We start from the raw sequence: 20894 nt of genomic DNA, 5'->3' as shown, positions 1-20894 counted from the left end.
GGGGGGGTTGCCCAAAATGGAGGCAAAACCAAACATACAAGCAAGGCATATATTTGTTCATGTGGGTGAAAACTTCTGTCTTTGAAGTGATTAAATAACCAGTTTACAGCAGAAGAAGCAGGACAAGACATACTTCCTTAAAAAATATTAAAAAAACAAAAACAAAACTGTGACAAATTGGGGGGGGGGGGGAGGGTATGGGCTGCACCTCTCTCTGGGGTACCCATGCAACAACCTTTGTCTTGGGTTCATAAAAAAAAAATAGGCAGCATATGGGCAATGTAAATTTGAGATTAGTTTGCTGCAGAAGTTTCCGGTAAATTTCTCTTTAAGATATAAGGCCTAAGGGTAATAATAATATAATGGGAAAATTCTTCAGATTACTTTATTTATTTATTAACAGTAGCAATTGTCTTACCACCGTTTAGAGCAGTATAAAACACCTTAACCCCAACCTCCCCAACTCCATCAACATCCATCCCCCCATTTTGATGGATTTTGGAGGACTTGGTCCTGCAGGCCTGGTTTGACGGAGTATGATGGACTTGGGCCTGGAGGCCTAAAGCAAAGCATGCATTGGAAGCAGTGTGATTTATGGATTTTGGGGGATTGGTCCAGTACTTGGTAAAAGACAGTAGAGAGTAAGGGTGAATAAAATGTTCAACTGTTTTCCAAAATTTTGTTTGAAAGGAAAACGGTGGATGTGATCATGCTTGCACAAACTATGGAGGCAGTTACAACTGCTCCTGTGAACCCAACTTCAAGCTTGGCATCGATGCGCATTCCTGCCAGCGTAAGTGCAAAGTCGAATGTCTTCTGTACCACTTGTACCAGGCAGAACATATCATTTTCTAAAACACTATTCTCTGACTCAATGTCCAGATTGTGTAATCCAGTGCTTATACATATTTTGGCTTAAAGGGAATATACAACATTTGCAAACATTGGAAAACAAAACTACCAAATTTTTACGAAATACCTTAATAGGATGTTGGTAAATGAAAGTCTAAAGCATCCTGTAAAATTATGGCACCTGGTGTGAAGTCATTTTCAAGAAAAGTGGTATTTTGTATAAATTTCCTACGGTGGTCAGCCGACCACCGTTGGAAAAACCTCACTATTTTTCAACTACTGCTCAAAATGTACTTTTTTTTCAGTCCAAATTTTGTTTGCTATTGGTTACATGTTCATGAACGGGTGCAGGCCAGCTAGACTGGTTTCCTTACCTTACAATTTTCGGGCATCAATAAATTGATTCATTTCATCTTTAGTGGAGTCAGGGAACCAGACTACTTAAACATATTTGTTTTTCTTGGTTTTTCCAGCATTTTCGAACACAAAACTTCAAACTTGTCAGTGTAACAGTATTTGATCTATTATACTAACCCCTCAAATAGTTCATTTCTGAAAATTACAGCAGAAGCCAATGATGTACATTCCCTTTAAAGATTGAGCAGACCATTTGTAGTTGGTACATTTTTTTTCGTTCAAACTAACAAAAGTACCCAAACTCTAAAGACTAATATGCTTAATAACTAACCTGATGAAATTTAAGCTCTGTGAATGCTGTATATTTTGAGAAAACAGGAAAAACATAAGTTCCATAGTTTCTGGATGTCGATTTTGATTCCAAACTTGCTGCGTCATGTTTTGAATTGCGACCTCTCGTGACCACAATCCACAAAAATCAGCATTTGGCACCTGATTCTCACTAAGTCAGTCGTGTCACTTGACACATCTTTGGAAATGACCTTTTGTTGGTTTCTTCAAAATGACAGCATGCCAGAAGGAATCATTTCACAGGAATTTAGTGTCATTCTTTAGTGTCTTTTTGGGCATATGCACATTTAAAGTTGAATTTTATGTGTGAAATAATTTAACGATGTTATATGTTTACGATGCTTCTGAAAGTAGTTGAGTTTTTTTGTGTAGCATTTAATACTCTTACACAATAAAGAATGGATGACTCTCTTCTGGACAATATGTGCACAAAGTCAACTCTAATATTGAAATGAAATGTAACTTCTTTGAGGAAAATGCAATGCGAAAAAGTGTGTAGACTTTATTCCCGTGTCGGCCATATTAAATTAAAAGCGAGGTGAACACTTCATTTTTGGAACTTGCGAGTAGAAATGAAAGCAATGGACAGAAATTTCCAAAAATGTGTCACTTGACACATCTTTGGAAATTACCTTTTGTTGGTTTCTTCAAAATGACAGCATGCCAGAAGGAATCATTTCACAGGAATTTAGTGTCATTCTTTAGTGTCTTTTTGGGCATATGCACATTTAAAGTTGAATTTTATGTGTGAAATAATATAATGATGTTATATGTTTACAATGCTTCTGAAAGTAGTTGGTTTTTTGTGTAGCATTTAATACTCTTACACAATAAAGAATGGATGACTATCTTCTGGACAATATGTGCACAAAGTCGACTCTAATATTGAAATGAAATATAACTTCTTTGTGGAAAATGCAATGCGAAAAAGTGTGTAGACTTTATTCCCGTGTCGGCCATATTAAATTAAAAGCGAAGTGAACACTTCATTTTTGGATTGTGAGTAGAAATGAAAGCAATGGAGTAAAATTTCATTACAAATTAATACCAGTCTGCTCTGAGGAATAATATTAAATTTGTGATTAAACATTCCCTAATGTTTTAAGCCACATTAAAAAAAAAAAAGAATGAAAATGAGGCTTGGAACGCTCTAATCATCAAATAGTCTGGCAACACCCCATTTAACAGTTTATATTCAACACTTTACAATTTGTAAAATAGATATTGTGAATCCCCTGAAGTGTTCCTTACAGTCCGAGTACGCTTAGACAAGTCAAATCCATGAAAACAACATCCTCACCTGCCACAGACTATGTAAAGTGTTGTTCTGCAAAAGTAGAATCTCGGTATCGATTGAGATGAACTTTTTGCAGGAAGCGATGCAAACCTGACATTTACCCAATATGTTAAAAAAAAACTTCAGGTAGTGCCCGTAACATATCTGTTGTCAAAGAATGCTGAAACAACGTAAGCAAAATCAATGATTTAGTGTAAAGATGAATCGATTGTTGACCAAAAAAGTGCAATTTGTTTTAGCATAAATTAAGCAGCTGCAAACACAGACTGGTTTTTTTTTAATGAATCAAAGAAAAGTACACATCAACTAGGATGAAATGTAATTGTATTTACACATTTTGACATGTCATGTTTGTTTTCATTCTGCCAGATTGTCCAACTTGTGAAAACTTTGAGGAGATGCAGATGATGATTCTTGGGTTGCGTGATACCATAGCAACCATGCAGAATGCCATACTGGAAGTCAAAGCACAGAACGAGCAACTCTGGGAACGGGTGAGATTGTTGTAAAAAATGCCTTTTTTTAATTTATTATTTACAGATGCAGCAAGTGATCAAATCTGGTCAAAATAATATCTAGGAAATACATGATGTATAACATCAAAGCAAAGAAACGAACACTCCAACAGCCCCAACAACCTAAGAAACAAACAATCAATCAACCCAACAAGCACTAAATACAGACACAATGGAATAAAAATCACTGATAAGCCTTCTGTGTGGTACATGTTTGTCGTTTTTGTTCGCAAATCTGTCTTTCCACTTATACAGGGTGAGTCAGAATGATCTGGACCCAAATTAAAGAAAATATTAAAAATACGTAGCAATTATCAAAACAAGTGCAAATGAGATATGTTATAGACTGGTATTTTGGACATATTTGGTGAAAGTTTCATGTATATCCACTGTACCATTTTGAAGAAAAGCATTTGCAAAGAGCACAAGCTAAAAACACTCTGACGGTTCCATGGTTCAACAAATTGATTGAAATCGCGTACTGATACGAAGCAGTGTAATAACAAATGAAAACCTAGTCATGGTGACTGACTCACTTGAAGTTATTGACGCATTTAAAAAAGGCCAAACTATATCTCTGTGCAGACCGGAAAATGAGCCACTTCAATGAAAATGTCATAACTCCTCACCACAGCCACTAATTTGAAAAATTCTAAATTCCTGTGGAAAGACAATGTAATAACCATTCATAAAAAAACATTAATTTGTTGTTCTCAAGATACTCTATTTGCCACAAACAAAATGGTGAAGTTGGGTCCAGATCATTCTGTCTCACCCTGTAGATCTGTTTGTGTGTATTTGCTTGAATGTACATCACTCTCTTCACAGCTCCTCAAATGTATTCCAAAAGACACAAATAGATTTAAGTGTAGGGGTGAGTTGGGTGGGCTAGCCTTACATAGCATTTTTTTTTTTAAGCTCACCCAAATTGTAACCCTCTCCCCCAAACAAAAAATGTCGTAACAAAAGACAATAACCCATTTAACAATATTTATCTTGCTACGAAAAAAAAGTGGGAAAAAAGGTTAAAAGCCAAATCACACAATAATTCATAAAAACAGGTTCCTGTATTTGGTTCCCTTTTCAAATCCCCCCCCCCCCCCCGACAAAAAAGTTGAATCATATTTAGGAAAAGAAATATTCATCAGGCACATATTTTGCATTTTGTCTTACATGATAGATGTTCTCAAGATCACCTGCTGGTGAGCCGAAAATGTTCTCAGATCACTGGGCTCAACCCAACAGAATAGGTTTTCTATCCCTTCTGTTTCCATTGAAAAGCATGATTCTTTGTGCCTCACTTTTACTCACTGTTATGATCATATGATCATAAATACCACAAATTTTACCGGTTTTTTTTCTCGAAAAATCACAAAATAAGCATGCAACGGGAAAATAACAACTAAAATATTTTGAAAAAAAAACCCCAAACTTTTCTTGCCAGATCCGCTCCATTGAAGACCGACAAAATGAGAATTCGGCACTAGCTACCCACAAGCTGACCATGCAGGAGCCAGCGCAAAAACCCAAAACGTTGGCCCGACACTCATTACCAGTCCACTGAAGAGAGCTTTGATCATCCCCTTCACAGAGCTTGCATGACCACCGAAACTGTGTTCCCTCCGAAAAAAATATAATAAAGTCAGAAAAGTTACAGCATGAGTATTTTGATCGCATGTTGCACTCTTTTGTAATCACTGACTTTTTTTGTAATGTGCATATTTCACTTGTGATCTGTGATTTTATTCCAAATTTGAGTTTTATCCATCCAAATTTGTTAGAATTATATGATTATTGAATTTCAACCTATACATATTTATGTTTCTTCCATTTTTGGGTGGCAGAAGCCCCACACAAGATGGCTCTTGTGAACTGTTTCAATTAATCTACTTGTTATCTCGAAAACGGCTGGCGTTGTATATAACACCTGCAGTAAATGGCTGACATTTTGCGTCACAGAACTCGTAATTTCCACAGCAGATTGCATAACAAAAGGTTTCTAGCTCAGTGCAAGGTTAAAGTAAATAGTGCAGGGTGAGGGTTCGACTATCAGATGCAAGAAGTACCAAAAAGAAAATCCAATTGCGAATTGAGCCTCAAGTATCATTGTTTTCGTGGAATTGATGGATAAAAGTGATACTTTTTTTAATGAATGAGAAACAAAATGGCAAACAGCATCTGATGAGCTCTTCGTGTAATAAAGGTAGTCAAGGAGACACGATCAGAAAAGCTTAATCTTATTCTACAGAATTCATACGCATATAGTGTCGTGTGGCTTTAATAATAAAGCATTATTTAAATAAAAGATATGGAGAAAAAATAATTAATGTTTTCTGATCTGATAGTGTAAGTTATAAGTAAAAGTGCTGAAATCGTAAAAATGCAGTTTTAATGCAACTTCCAAAAATGCAGTTACTGCTGTTTACAGCTTTTTATGACATGTTAAACAGTTGGATGCAAACAAGTTTGACACTTGTTAACAATCCTTTTTGGTAGATCCTCAAGGTTATTGTGAATGAATCGGTGCTCATTAGATGATAATTATTGGCTATTTTCTAAACCAACCTTCACTTCAGCTCTGCTATTTACCGATGGAAACAGAAGTTCCTATCGATCGTAGTTATTTGTAGTATTTTTGGAAAGCTGCACACGATGACTAAAAAAATGAAAAGAAAAAAAAATTAAATAAACATGCCCAAGTTTGCATTTCCTGTGTCAATAGCTAGCAGTAGTAACTGTCTATGTACATAGTGTAAGTTAACGGTGTTGTAAGGTAGTTTGACTGTCGAAAAGGTACAAACGCACATGTAATGTGAAATGAATTAGAATCGGAGTATTTCTTTATTTTAATTGTTTTTTAGAAAAACAACTTATAGCGTTGCAGTTATTTTCATACGAAATCCAAACTTTTGTAAATAATAAATATTATTGAATAATATTGTAATAACGAAATTCTAACATCGTTTTTATCTATTTTATATTTTTCACGCTGGTTAATTTAGTTATATGTGTCTTTTAATCCAGTTAGCTTGAGTGTAGTTTTATACGAAAACGGCCTAAAAGTATATGTGAAAATTTATTGAGTTTGTTTTTTAGTAACACGATTTTACAAATGTCAAATATTTATATACGACCGGTACGAGAACTACCAATTTCCCCTGGTAACTAACGGCAGTTATAACTATGTATGGAAGAAATTGTGTTGTTGCAGGTCATTTTTTTAGAGGAGGGGACAATGTTCAATTCACGCCTTGATCACGATACTTGTTTTCTCGGGGTTTTTTTTTACTGCAGTTTGAACATTAATAAGAATATTTCGAGAAATAAGTGTGGACTGTTTTCGATTCTCCAATTTTTGTTTTCGGTTGTTCCGACTCCGCTTTCACTTGAATTTTGGTCGAAATATTTTTTTTTAATCTTCAGGCCCTAAAAATAAAGATATTAATATCCCATATAAAAGTTAATAAAAAAAACCGAATATCGACAAAAACGTGATTGAACGGAAATTGCTAAATTGTCTTCGTTCTCGCAAAAAAAAAACGGGAATGAAATACAGGTGTTGCTCCCGAGTTATTGTCCCCATCCGACAGGAAACTGATTATCATGCTTAAAATTATCATTTTTACGAACGTATCGTGGCTCTTCCTCAAACGATCGTTTGACATATTGTTTACTCTTTGTTATGACGTTATTTTTCAAATATTTGTTTAGACAATATCCGAGTGGAATATTAACCATAGATAGACAGGAACAGGCAGGAGCTTGCATACATTTAACCAAAAACAAACGAACTTTCTAGTGTTTTCACTTGGGGGGGGGAATGTTGTCACGTAGGCCTGCACTCACAGTCCCTGTAAACAAAAATTGTTTGCCTTTTTTGACGACTGATGACGGTTTTAGAATACAAAGTTCAAGCTGAATGCCCAATCTAGATCAACGCGTAATCGCCCGTACGACGCTGACGTCAGTTCAGTTCGGTTTTTATAACGCCTGAAAGAATCCCCGTCAACTGATTGATGGGTCGTTGATCACGTGTCATTGAATAAGTCGCAGTGCACGGCACAGCCGCACTGCAAAAATAGAAGTTTCAAATTATTCTTACCATTGCACGCAAAACATTTATTATCTGTATATCATTCGACCGTTTTGGGGAAGTATTTTTAGATCAATGCTTGCTTCTGTTACAGTTTAACGATATTTTTCAAGTTTAAGGTTTGTATAATTTTCTGTCAAACACTCCAGGTTTCTTGTAAACTGTTTGAAATAAATAAATAAATCTCAGAAACCTTTCTTGATTGACCTTATCAGTATTAACAATGATGGGAATTTAGTATACACTTCGTATAAGGTTTTTGATGAGAACAAATTCAAATTGTAAATAATCTGTTACGGTGTGAAATAAACTATTTTTGAGTTTCTGCATTTTGTAAGTATTTGGATTCTAAGCAACTCAACGTGTGATATTTCTATTTATTTCGCCTCATTGGATTTCTCTCATTTGTAAACTTGTTTTGGGGTTTTTTGATTCATAATTGTCGTTCGGAAGTTCAATTTAACTTCAAAACAGTAAGTTTTCACAGAGTTGCAGGCAGGTCCTCCATGTAACTGTTATCTCAGGAAAACCTATAGACGCGTCCCATTATGTTTCTACACGAAGACCTTCTGAGGACTTGCAGCCTGCAGGTCCTCGGTGTTACTGTCATCTTAGGAAACCGGCCTCGTGTCCCATAAGGTTTCTACACGGAGACCTTCTGTGGACCTGAAGCCAGGTCCTCGGTGTCACTGTTATCTCAGGAAACCCGCTACGGACACGTTCCAAAGGGTTTCTACACGAAGACTTTCCGAGGACCTCAGCCTGCAGGTCCTCGGTGTTACTGTCATCTCATGAAACCCCCTGGACATGTCCCGTAAAGTTTCTACACGGATACCTTCTGTGGACTTGAAGCCATGTCCTCTGTTTTACTGTTATCTCAGGAAACCCTCTGGACGTGTCCCATGAGGTTTCTCCACGGAGACCTGAGGACTTTAACCAGGTCCTCGGTGTTATACTGTGCATCTCAGGAAACCCATTGTTCTTAGTCCTCAGACGTATACATAACCAGGATGACACGCAATCATTAAGTAAGGAAGAGTGATATACTCTTGAGATAAGTGATTTCAACCCAGTATCACAAGTTCACAACACGTGTAAGGGAAACATAAACGTGCTATATTCGTGCATTTTAAACATGAGGTATAAATTTCGCTCAAGGTTTTTGCACATATCGGAGCAAAACTTTGAAAACGAGGCAGCAATTGCAGTACCCTCTCGTGGCCGATTCTGACCTGTGTGACCCCTTAAAACTTGATGGGGTCAAAGTCAAGTTATCAAACGTAGATGTGATCTTCAAGCTCGCAAACACATGTACCTCAAACTCTGAAGTTTGATTTTAATTCTATTGGTATAAGCCGCCAGACCTTCTCTCCATCAGTCACGTGTAAAGTTCATCATAGGAGAGCAACTCAGTTCCGGTGTTTTTTCCTCAATGGTTTACAGGTGTGCATAATCACGCATGCGATAATTAATGAAAACAATCGATACAGAGCTGCCTAGGCCCTTTGTATACAGCTCTCGACCAAACAGGTTGCCACTACCGCAGTTTAAAACCAATCCGATCGATCCCCGTGCGCTGAGGAAAAGACCTACCAAAAAAAAAACCGATTGCGCACATCTGCTACCGTCACCTTACTGCTATTTATATAAACAAAAAAAAGATCTTAGTATAGGCCTAGCTAATTAATATTCACATAGCTAGTGGATTCGATGCTGATAGCAAACATTTGGCAGATTTTCTTTTTCATGTGGACAGTAGACCAAGTCCAATCTCGTGAAAGTTCAACCGGTGATGTTTATCAGTATTCTCTGGGTTGGCCACTTTTGACATGTCCGCCGATCGTAATACACGTTTGGGCCTAACTCCTGGCGCCTAAAAAAAAACCTGTCACGGCCAACGTAGCGCACGCAGTGAGTTGCATCTCGGAGCTGGCACAGATCTCAGCGTGGTATATACCCTGTATAGCACAGCATGCAGCTGTGGGGTTTACTTCTAGCCAGTCTTCTGGTGTTTTCCCACCTCGATCGGTCAGACTCTGGAATTGTACGAGTGCGGAGGAGCGGAGGCAATGGTGAGCTCAACGGCTTAAACTTTCCACTTAAATCAGCAGCAACTCCAACTTTTTCCGTGTCGTGGAATAAACAAATACCACTTTTAGCCAATGGGTATTAACTATTATAGGCGGTAGATGAGCTCTGAAACCGGTAGCCTACCGCCCAATTTGGCAGGGTTGGCATTTTACTAGTTGAATATGTCACAGACAAATGGCACAGCAACACTTAAAAAAAAAAATACGTAACAATTCTGCAATGAAAATATTTAAAGATAACTGCCTGCATTTTGTTCATTTTTTGTTTGTTGGAGGCAAAACAAAACTGATCAAAATCTTAAGTAGAGTGCATGTCAACTAACCCGATGAAGTCTAATCTCCAACGCGACTGTACAATTGATAAACAGAGAAAACATATGGACAATTATTTTGGTTTAAGCAACTTGATTCCGTTGCTTACGTCAACCAAAAGAAATGTGCCCGTGGGCACACCTTTTAAAACCACCTTCAGTTTTCTTCCAAACGATACCATTTCAGGCGGAATAAATTCTCAGGGTATTTGGCACCAGTCCTGAGTTACTAGGTCCGTTTCTGAAGAGCATTTTTTTCCTGCAATACCAATGTTCCCACGTACTTGCCGCTAGCAGCAATTAACGGAACGAGAAAATGCCCACTTCGAAATACCTGGATTTTGCGAAGCGTAAATATACGCGCACCTCAAATTGAAGATCGCGTGGTACGTGCGATCTGGGTGCATACCTATATTTCCCAATACCGATGTTCCCTAACCCTGAACCTAACCCTATAACCTAACCCTAATCCTAAGGATTTCGGGGAGCATCAGTATTGGGGAACATAGGTATTGGGGAACATCGGCTAGACCCCGTGTGATCTTTGCCCAGTGTTGTGCCACCTCATTTGAGAGCTTCGAAGCCTTCTGATCACCAGATGTAGCTGATCACATACAATGATTATTCATCATCATGTAGGTATCAAGAAAGATGGTAATTGTCCACCGGTGAATAGTGAAGTTGTGCAAAGTTTCATCGGATTCTACCCGTGCCCAAATGATTGCCGAATCGAAATTTCCGACTACGATTGCCCGGGGATATTGAAATGTTGCCCAACAGGCTGCGACGGCTCGAGCTTCTCATGTATGGTACCAGACGCTCCCTGATGACGAGGTCAGAGTTCAAAGCTCGGTTCAGTTCAGTTCAATTCAGTATTTATTTAATAACTTCATAATGAACACAAATAAAGTACGTAAATTAATAGTAGATAAACAAAACATAAAAGTAAATGTCAAAGATAAATAACAAAGATACCTGGAAAGCAAAGAAGTTATGAGGAAGATGCATGAAGTCCAGGGACTTAAGTTCAAAAGGTTTTATACATTTGAACATTTTAATAATATCTTTGAAATGCATCGAACCAGAGTGTGTCCTATTCACTACAACTTTCGGTCTTTGTGATTGCTATTTCGAAATATGTTTTAGGGTCTTTTGTAATTGGTTTGGTCAGTGGGGTTGGTTTGGTTTTTCAGAAGCGTAGAGAGACATTTTTCTGGGGGTAACCAATTCCAACCCCCCCCCCCCGCCCCCCATTTGCAATCTGCATATACAGTTTGCCACGCGCAAGCGGGCCGTGTGCCGAGAGAGCGCATTCAGTGCGTCGATCAGATAGGCGGCTACAGACCTTTATCAAGCTGCCACCATTTTAGTCATATTCCCTATATCCAATAACAGTACTGAATGATAATGTTTTCTGTGCAAAAAGGAACCAAGATGGCTGCAACATGATAACGGTCTATACGCCCGCCTTTTAGTCATGGGCGCGGGGGGAGGGGGGTGTTTCCAATTCACCCGGTACCCCCCCCCCCCTCACCCCGCCCCCGTCGCTACCCGGTGGTTCGCTTGGGTTGGGTTGGGTTAAGTTTATGGATCGAGTTGGGTGTGGTTGAATTTGGTTCGGTTGGTCAGTGGGGACGGTTGGCATGGGTTGCTTTTTGCTTTGTTTGATTTGGGTTGCGATGGGTTCGGTAAGGTTTAGTATAAGGACCGAGTTGGTTTTGGTTGTACAGGGAGAGTAAAAAAAACGAAACCCAAATGTTGGGACCATTGTTGGAGACTGGAGTGAAGTTCTGCATGTAGCACTTTCAAAATCTAGGATATAAAAGCCCAATAGACCTGAAACCTAATGACGTAATAGCTTTGTTTACATATGTGCTTTCCTATGGGAGCGAAGTCGGGACGCCAGACAAAGTAGGGACCGTCTACTACATAGGCAAGCGCATGTAAACAAAGCGTGACGTCATTAGGTCTATTAGGCCTATTCCTAAGCTATCTTTTAGTACAAGAATCATCCAAATCACTCATGTAATTTTCAAGTTACGGAATTTTTAACACAACCATCGTTTTAACGTTCTATCCACGGATCACAAAAAGGTAAGTGTTCGTTCAGCAAAACGAAAACAAATCACATATGATGTCTGGAATTGTTTTCATTTTGCTGGAAGAAAGCACACCTTTTTGTGATTCGTGGACAGAACTTTAAAACGGTGGTTGTGTTTAACATTGCGCAACTTGAAAAGTCCAGGAGTGATTTGAATGATTCTTGTACTAAAACAAAGCGTATGAATTGGGCTTTCTTGTCCTAGATTTACATGAAGAACTTCACTAAAACAATAGGCCCGATATTTGGGTGTCGTTTCTTTTACTCACGCTGTATTAGGTCTAACCTAGATACAGGGTGTCTAACAAATTGAAACCTATAAGCCTCTTTTTCACAGCTTTAAAAAAATACATCGCAAATACATCGCATATTTAGAGAGCATAGTCCATTAGCTTTTCAACAATGTAAACATGTTTCCAATCGGGTAAAAAATATGTTTTATTGAGTTATGGCCAATTGAAAACACGTACCGCTTTTTCATTTTGTCCACAGCGACTGATATTTTGACTGACGCAATAAATAAGAACATGCATTAATTTTGTAAAAAAGGCTACCTAGTACAGCAGTAGAGGGTAGGGACGGAGCAGCACAGTAAACATCTAAGAAGTTAACCAAACAGTTCTTTTCAGGACTACCATCACTTCCAGAAGGATCAAAATGACTATTGTTGCAACAAAATAAAAATAACAAAATAAACAAATAGAGACTAAAACATTAAAGAAAGCAAACGAGCACCACCCCAAATCCATAACATTTTTGTATTCAGCGAAAATCGAAGCTCCCTACCACCGAAATTGCATATTCGTAGCCTTTTTGCCATTTTGCAATAGGTTGGCTCCGCGCAAAATTAGCATTATCATTGTGATTTGAATCCAGGGGGAAGGAATCAGACCTATGCAATTCCAGCATTTAATTTGCATATAATATTAGGAGGGAAACCTCAAAACGCATTCAGGATTCATTGCTCGCTACCTGTCCCTACATTCGCAGTCCGAAGGACAACGGTTGGGCCAGGAACCAGTCTAACTAATAAGTGTATGTATATTATGTTAAAATGTTATGTGTTCTTAAACATAAATAGGTCATACATGAGATTAACCGCTTGTATACAGGGTGTAGAGTTTGAATATTTATCATTTCATTATCAAAATTGCGGATCTGGTTTGGTTGGGTTAAAACTTCTCATGCATTAACTCCCTACTGGAAATTTAAAAACGTTTATCATTCGAATTCACCGTTTCTAATATTCAAATTCGTCCATCACCATCGATTTAATGCACTTCCAATGTTTAATTTTGTCTTTTGTCAGACAATTTCAAATTCAGTTCAAGCAAATTCAAACAACGAGCACACGTTTTTGTCCCGGAGTATTCTATTTTGTCTAGTCTACGCCAAACCTTTTTAGTCAGAAATCGAATTCGTCCAATTGATTTATATAAGACGGATTCGATCTCTAAATGCTGCCATTCGGCAATAGCTTAGACGAATTTGATCTGTAATGGCGAATATTCTCGACCCGGTGACTAAAGAGGTTGACCAAACTTTGAAATTGAATGGTAAATGACTAAATTGGTTTTGTTAAAAGCCTGTTAATTTTTTTCTAGGACGAAATACATGTAGAATGTTAGAGTTGGTGAATTGGAATGACAAATGTTTTAAATAGCCGGGAAAACATAATATAGGTTTTCTGAGTCAATTTCGGCAAATGAGCAGCCAATTTAATTTTCGTGCGTTCGAATTGAAGCTATTTTGCCTCTCCAGTTGTTACTGCGTTTCAAATTCAGAATTCGGCCATTCAATTTCGTTTTGAGGCATTCAAATTCCTTTAGCACTGTGTTCAATTTAGCATATCGTCATTCTTTTTCGTGACACACAATCATCATTCAATTTAGCAAAGCTGGTTCGACTGGAGATTTCACTGATTTAATTTTTTTCAATTTCGTAAAGAGGCAATCAATTTCGCTTAAAGAGAATTCAAATAAGTACGACTAAAGAAATACGAATAAACAGATAAACTGTACTAGGCAACTGTTTCGTATCTTCACTTTAATTCAGGCAAACCTTGTTTTCTTTATTTATGCTTCCAGTAGACTTTACATGGGGCCAATGAGGTTTTTTCTTCTTCTTTGTTTTCTTCTTCATTCTTTGTTTTTTTTTGGGGGGGGATCTTTATTGGTTAACTGACCAAGACCCAATTTTGTATTGTGTTTGAATGGGGTGTTTCTTTATGTTTTTCCTGGTTTTTTTTATTGTTTATGTTGTTTCTTCCTCAACCATCAATCTGTTGGCGTGCCAGACATCTTGGCATATATGTTTGGGTATGGTTGTACCACTGCATGCACTTCACTTGGGTGATGACATCAACGCTCTGGATGGCTGCTTGTTGAAGGAGATTGCACCTCCACTGCTGCATGTTCATTCCTGCTTGCTGGGCAGCCTGTCTGTCTCCGACACGTTGTTGCCACTCAGGTAACCCAAGGATGCGTTTATACTGCTGCCTTGAATGCAGAGTGTGCCATCTCCGTGCTGTTCAGGAATGGGGAGTAGGGAGGGAGGCGCTTCAGCTGGATCATTGGGTTGGCACCTTCAGGGAGTTGGGCTCGCACGTGAGGCCTCGCATTGTCGTATATGAGGTAAATGGGTTCGTCGTCTGGGAAAACTGCATCACACTCTTGAATTGTGTCCGCAAGAAACTCCTCGAATCTCTCTCGCGTCACAGTTTCGAATGCGATTCGGTGGTGCACCAAGCCTACTTCACTAGAAACAGCGAAGGTGGCATTGCAATTTCTCCCTCGTTGTCTGTCGACGACTCGTCTTGCAGCGATCCCTCGTGGAGCTCTACCCTGGGAGCGTCGAGTCCAGACGTTATAACCTGTCTCGTCAATGAAGACTAGATGCGCCAGAACACCATGCTGCAGGAACCACTCACCATACTGGACGCGTTGATCAAGAACTTCAGGGGAATTTCTTGCATCAGGGACGTCCTCCACTAGTTTCAGTGTAATCATCATCCCATCCAAGGCCCTGGCTATGGTGGCAGTAGAAACCTGGGGCTTCTCTTGCAGATGCTCACTCAAACTCAAGTGTCAAGACGGGATTAGCGTCAAGGATGCCTTGCAGATGGTTTCGCATGTCATCATCCATCTTGCTGTGGGTTGCTCCTCCTCTTGCCAGCGTCTCTCGCCTTCCAGTCCTCAAATATGTTGCAACAATTGATCTGGCTGTGGACTTGTTGATGTTCAAATTGACCGCAAGCTGAAGGTAGTCTTGCTCGTTTCCCTCGAAGGCCTCAATCAACCTTTCTCGATCTACCTGGGCCACTCTAGCGTAGCGACCACGAGCTGCCATTTCTAGAAATATGCGTGTAAAACTGTAGCGAAAGCTCGTCTTCGAAGTACATCGGCAAAGTGACTCAAGGGCCAAAAAGTGAACCGTATTTATGCCTTCAACATTCTTAAGGAAACAAAAAATTTAACAAAGCGTTTTTTAGATTGCACAAATTCCAGAAATGACTGCCCAAAAATGAATTTGAATGACTAAACACACGCCTCAAAAAGCTCCTGCGAATTTGAATGCTGCTCTGTTGAATTGTTAAATTGCATGATTATTTTGTTAAATCGAATGACGTAACAGTACATTTGACTGGTCATAAAACGAAATCGAATGACCCTTTTCAGTAGCATTTGATTTCGCGCGAAATAGAATAGCGTAGTGGTTAAATTGGCTGCTCATTTGCCGAAATTGACCGAGAAAACCTATATATAGTACATGGAAAGTATACTTATTGAGCAAGTATGCTCACTTTAAGTTAGAAATACTTTAAATTCAACGCAACCCCTCTGCCCAACCCTCCCCCAACTCAACTATACCCATCCCATTCCAAAACCCAACCCAACTCGATCAAACTCGATCTATTCTAACTCCAACTCGGGCGCGGTTCTAGAGCCTATATTTTAGGGGGGGGGGGGGGCTAGCAGGTGTGGATCGAGACATTTTTTTCAGGCGTACTGAAATGTAGATCAACCCAACCCAACCCAACCCAACCTAACCAAAACTAGGGCAGTGGCGCACCCTGGATTTGGGGGGGGGGGGCTCCCCATTTTTTTTGCAAAGTTTTTTAGAAGTTACATTTTTGTCAAAAAAATCCCCAAAATTTTTGGCCGCACTTACACCCCTTTTAAATATGCCACCTAAATATCACCAAGGTCAAATTGTAGGACTAAAACAAACAACTTAAAAAACAAAAAAAATGACAACCTCGGGGGGGGGGGGGTGCAAGCCCCCCGAGGCCCCCCCCCCCCCCTCCGTTGGGTGCGCCATTGAACTAGGGGTACCGGGTATTGCCTTTCCAGGGGGACCAGGTATGCGAATGAGAAGTAGTCTTATGCCTGCATGTGCGTTACATTAGCGTTTGTTTTTGTATGCGGTGTCTGGGGTAAAAACTGCTTCAATTCGTCGCGCCGTGAGTTATGAAAGCACGATTTTTCGAGTTTAAAATGTTACAATCTGGCCCGCCAATATGCAGTATCACATTTCATATTAATATGAGCAAACTGGGAATGAAAAGGAGTATTTTTGAGAAGGCTTAAACGTTATAATTACAATGAACGTGAAAACACGTAATGCACGTTGGAAAATAACAACACCAACTACACGATATAAATCCATTACTAGCAAATTGCGGTATCGAATCAGGATACAGGAAGAAAGTTTCCTATCCAGGGCTTACAAATGGAAACGAGGTTGGAAATAAAGTAAGCACTGGGGACGAGGTTGGACCAGAGTATCCCCGAAAAATGGGGATATAATGTGTAGTTTGCATAAATGGCCGGTTGTGAAGAGTGCCCCCTATTTTGGAGCTGAGCAAGTGCCCCTTTGTGGTGGTGCAGTCCCCCCCCCCCCCCCCCCCCCCCCCCCCCGCAGTTTGGAAACCGTTACGCCGCCGCTGAATTCAACTTTAAGTATTGTTAACTGTTAGTATTTCCTCTGTGTCTTTCTAGATTCCTGTAATAAATGAGAACAGGCAAGATGGAGTGTTTGAACGGCTTCCCAACCTCTGGACATTTACCCTACCTGCCGTATGTCGGGAATTATATATTAAAAAAACAAACCAGAAGGGTTCATCGAAGACCCTTGGAAACCACTGAAAAAAAATACAGGTTATTTAATAATATAGAAACTTTCATATGTTATACTAAATATAGTGAAATGTATTCGAATGTTATCCGAGTGATTGTATTGCCTTGTTTTATTTCGTTTTATTTTTAATTTGAAATTATTTTGATTTAGTTTATTTTAATTAAAAAAAATACACACATTTCAGAGATACAAATGAGGAAAGTGTAATACTGCAATTTCGCTTGCTGAAAGTCATGATGTGATGACAACATCAAATTTTGTATGTAAGTATGGCATGTTCTATACATAAGGTACATGTACACCTATCTGTTGTATTATAAAAAAAAATAACCTAGGTAATTAATATTCCTAAGTGCATAGTATATTAGTTTATTTTTAATATAATTATGTATTGTCTGTAACCCAGATGTATTCCACGTAAACAAAATATATTGAGCTTGCATAAAATGTTTGGTGAAGACATATTTCAATGTACTCCTTATTTTCAAATGATCTTCCGCTCGTGAAACCCTGTATACCATGATTTTTGTCATAAAAGTAATGCAAAGGCAAACAATGTATATTGGAGAGTTTAAGTTTGACGTACTGGGCGCTAGTATGGCGGGAAAATTCAGATGTTCGTCTGAAAAAATGTAAATGCAACAGTTTCAGACTGTGATTTTGACTGTGAATACCATCATGGCAAATGCACAATTACTTTAATATACAACACAATCATGAAAACCAGGGAGGATAGGATTCAGTGCAATGGGGTGATTGGGGAAGGAAATGAGGGAAGTAGAGTTGTAATGACTCGACTCGAGTCACAATTTTTGGTGACTTGACTCCTATCGAGTCCCTAAGGGCAAATGACTCGACTCGACTCGAGTCACTGCGAGCAAATGACTCGATTCAACTCGAGTCCCTCATCAGAATGACTCGACTCGACTCGAGGAAGACTAATAAGACTCGAGTCCCAAAAAATGAAAGCAAAACTTTGCGAAAAATATTTGCAATGACTTATACGGTGTTCACGTCACGTTAGAATGTTCGCGAATAATGTATAAATATACATACTTGCTTTGATCAGTGTCCCCATTAGTTGAATGGTGATCATCTGGCACCCCCTTTTTATTTTCATTAAGAGCCAAGTGTTACCACATAAAGCATAGCCCGAATGTAAATTTAAAAAAGTGACTTAGCTCTTGTGTTTATTAATAGTGTTCATATTTGTGACTCGAACTGAATCGAGCTAAATACTTGACTCAACTCAACTCGACTACACACCGTTACTCGACTCGACTCGACTCGACCTTCTTGACCTAATGACTCGACTCGAGTCACTTCTTTAAAATGACTCGACTCGACTCGAGTCACAAAAATCAGTGACTCGTTACAACTCTGGAGGGAATAGGACGGAAAAGGGTGGAAACAGGTCGGGCAGGGTATTCTATACAGGAGGGGCAGGGCTGGGTATCGAGTTGGGTATGGACTAAGTGAGTTATAAAATCAAATGAGAAAATCATAAGGTAAAAAAGGACAACACAGCAAGTGAAGGAATAAATTTATGGGGTGAAGGTTGAGTTAAACATCTGAATAGCCCATGGTAAAAATGAACACCGGGAATCGAACCCGGGCCATTATAGTTTGCTCGATTACTTTTGGAATTTAGACAATTTACAGTTGACATTTTAAATGTGCAATAAATATGGAAGTCCAGTGGATATGCGAGTACATGTAGTTCTTTTGGTTGTACTGACAATATGGCGGGGAATTTTCAGCCTTGGCGGAGGTTTGCTCTCTCTGCATCATATATTTGCCATCACTGCGACAGACAAGCACAATACAAAACGATACGACTGGAACAAAAATAGTGAACCTAAACACTATTGCCCACAGGCATTCAGTCCCAAGACAATGTAAAACAAATTAAAAAGTACATTCATTAGGCCAAAAAAAAAAGTCTCCGGTTTCTGGTATGCGCGCGCGTCGCCGTAGCCATGCGCGTCGGCAAAATGAAAACGTTTTTTTTTCAATGAAAGATGATGTCTCAAAACCGCCAAACTCACTGGTTTGACTGGAATCCTGCTGCTGCACAATTTTAACGTGTTTTTAGATTGGGTTATGGTCGAGAATAAGCTTTATGTGGCCTCTCTGGACTCCCATATATTTGCACTAAGTTTAGTCGGGCACCATTTGCAGTCATCAGCCGACATTTGAAGCAAAAAATCAGGTAAAAAAAAAGCCGCGTCGCCGCACCACTTTTTGGGCAAGCTCCATACCAGAAACCGGAGACTTTTTTTGGCCTTACAACGAACGCTAAACATGGGAACATTGAATACGACATGACATATTTGATGTTTTCGACGCCGGGCGACAGAACCTTTACAAAATTGAGCAGGGACGGATCTAGCTTTCAGGAAAAGGGAAGGAGGATATCAAAGGGGGGGGGGGGGTGTGAAGGGGGTGGTGTTGAGCCTATAAGGCGTGCAGAAGGCACGCCCTGAGAGGGTGAAATTATTGCCCATTTGTCTTTGATGGAAACAGCTGTTCTTCCTCGTTTCTTCTCATGAATATTAATTTGTGATGATAATTTTTTTCAAAAGCCAGCCATCCAGTTTTTTTTTTTGGGGGGGGGGTTCACATTATGACTACTCAAAACAGAAACAGTGTCGGTAGACCTCAATTTGGAGTTTGACAGAGCTTCAGTCCTTGGCGTTTATGTAACATATATCATCTAAAATTACATCTTTTTAGTATGACTTTCTTGTTTTTGCAAGGCATAGGCCCCTAATAAAATTTGCTCTGAGCTAACAAAGGCATGTAAACTTATGAAGCCCGGGAAGGGACAGGGTGGAATTTTTTTTTGGCATTTGCTAGTTCGTTCGCACGAATTACTAATTCGTTCCCACGAATTACTATTTCGTTCCCACGAATTGCTAATTCGTTCGCACGAATTACTATTTCGTTCCCACGAATTGCTAATTCGTTCGCCGCACGAATTACTATTTCGTTCGAACGAATTACTAATTCGTTCGCACGAATTACTAATTCGTTCGCACGAATTACTAATTCGTTCGTAAACAACTGTAAAAAAAGAAGAAGTGAACTTTGGCCGACCATTGTTGTATAGGGGGGGGGGGGGGAACACAGTTACTAAAACATGTCATAGGCTAATCCGATTTTGATTCAAGATTCAAGTTTTGAGATGTAACTTAAATGACCAAAAAATTACCATAGACAATTTTATACAATTACTTTAATTTACAATACAATCATAAAAACAAGGGAGCAGTAGGGCAGGATTCAGGGCAATGGGGGTGATTGGGGAGGGAGATGAGGGGATATGACGGGACAGGATGGAAACACTAGGTCGGGCAGGTTAGGGCCATATTGGGATGGGCAGGACTGGATTGAGTCGGGTATGGACCAAGTGAGTTATAAAAAAAACAAGTGAGAAAAAAAGTTAAGGAAAAACACAGCAAGGGAAGGAATAAAACTATCTGGTGAAGGTTGAGTTAAAAATCTGAATAGATGAAGATTTTGAACCTATTTGTTTTGAGACTAAGTACTCTACCAGATCGAATACGGTACAAATAATTGTTAAGTAAATAAAAAAGAAAGAAAGATGAGAATTGACATTGTGTGAGGCAGCTTTGTATAATGAAATAAGTGGAATTCAATAAAGTGAAATAAACATTCAATTTAGTGAAGAAAACAAAATGTCAGGCTTCCCACACCGGGAATCGAACCCGGGCCACGGCGGTGAGAGCGCCGGATCCTAACCACTAGACCATATGGGATTTGCA

General features: G+C 39.2%; 1 protein-coding gene, 1 long non-coding RNA gene and 1 other non-coding gene across 3 annotated transcripts in view; 2 read left to right on the top strand and 1 right to left on the bottom strand.

Annotated features, from left to right (window-relative positions):
* The window catches only part of LOC119726680 (fibrillin-2-like), a 62191-nt gene extending 54370 nt beyond the window's left edge, over nt 1-7821 (top strand). The window contains exons 22-24 of the mRNA XM_038198467.1: nt 691-793; nt 3227-3351; nt 4817-7821. Coding sequence (XP_038054395.1) covers nt 691-793; nt 3227-3351; nt 4817-4936 — 348 coding nt within the window. The 3' untranslated portion in view covers nt 4937-7821. The remainder of the gene's footprint in view (nt 1-690; nt 794-3226; nt 3352-4816) is intronic.
* Nucleotides 7822-9169: 1348 nt separating this feature from the next.
* LOC119726931 lies at nt 9170-17943 on the top strand. The gene is made up of 3 exons (XR_005270870.1): nt 9170-9537; nt 10506-10700; nt 16968-17943. It is a non-coding gene; the product is annotated as an uncharacterized LOC119726931 (long non-coding RNA).
* Nucleotides 17944-20816: 2873 nt separating this feature from the next.
* Trnae-cuc lies at nt 20817-20888 on the bottom strand. Its single transcript has one exon. It is a non-coding gene; the product is annotated as a tRNA-Glu (tRNA).
* Between the last annotated feature and the right edge of the window lie 6 nt (nt 20889-20894).

This window comes from Patiria miniata, unplaced genomic scaffold, assembly GCF_015706575.1.
Source record: "Patiria miniata isolate m_02_andy unplaced genomic scaffold, ASM1570657v1 HiC_scaffold_2, whole genome shotgun sequence".
Classification (NCBI taxonomy): Eukaryota; Metazoa; Echinodermata; class Asteroidea; order Valvatida; family Asterinidae; genus Patiria; species Patiria miniata.
Note: the sequence above shows the minus strand (reverse complement) of the source record. Positions and strands in the feature narration are given on the sequence as shown.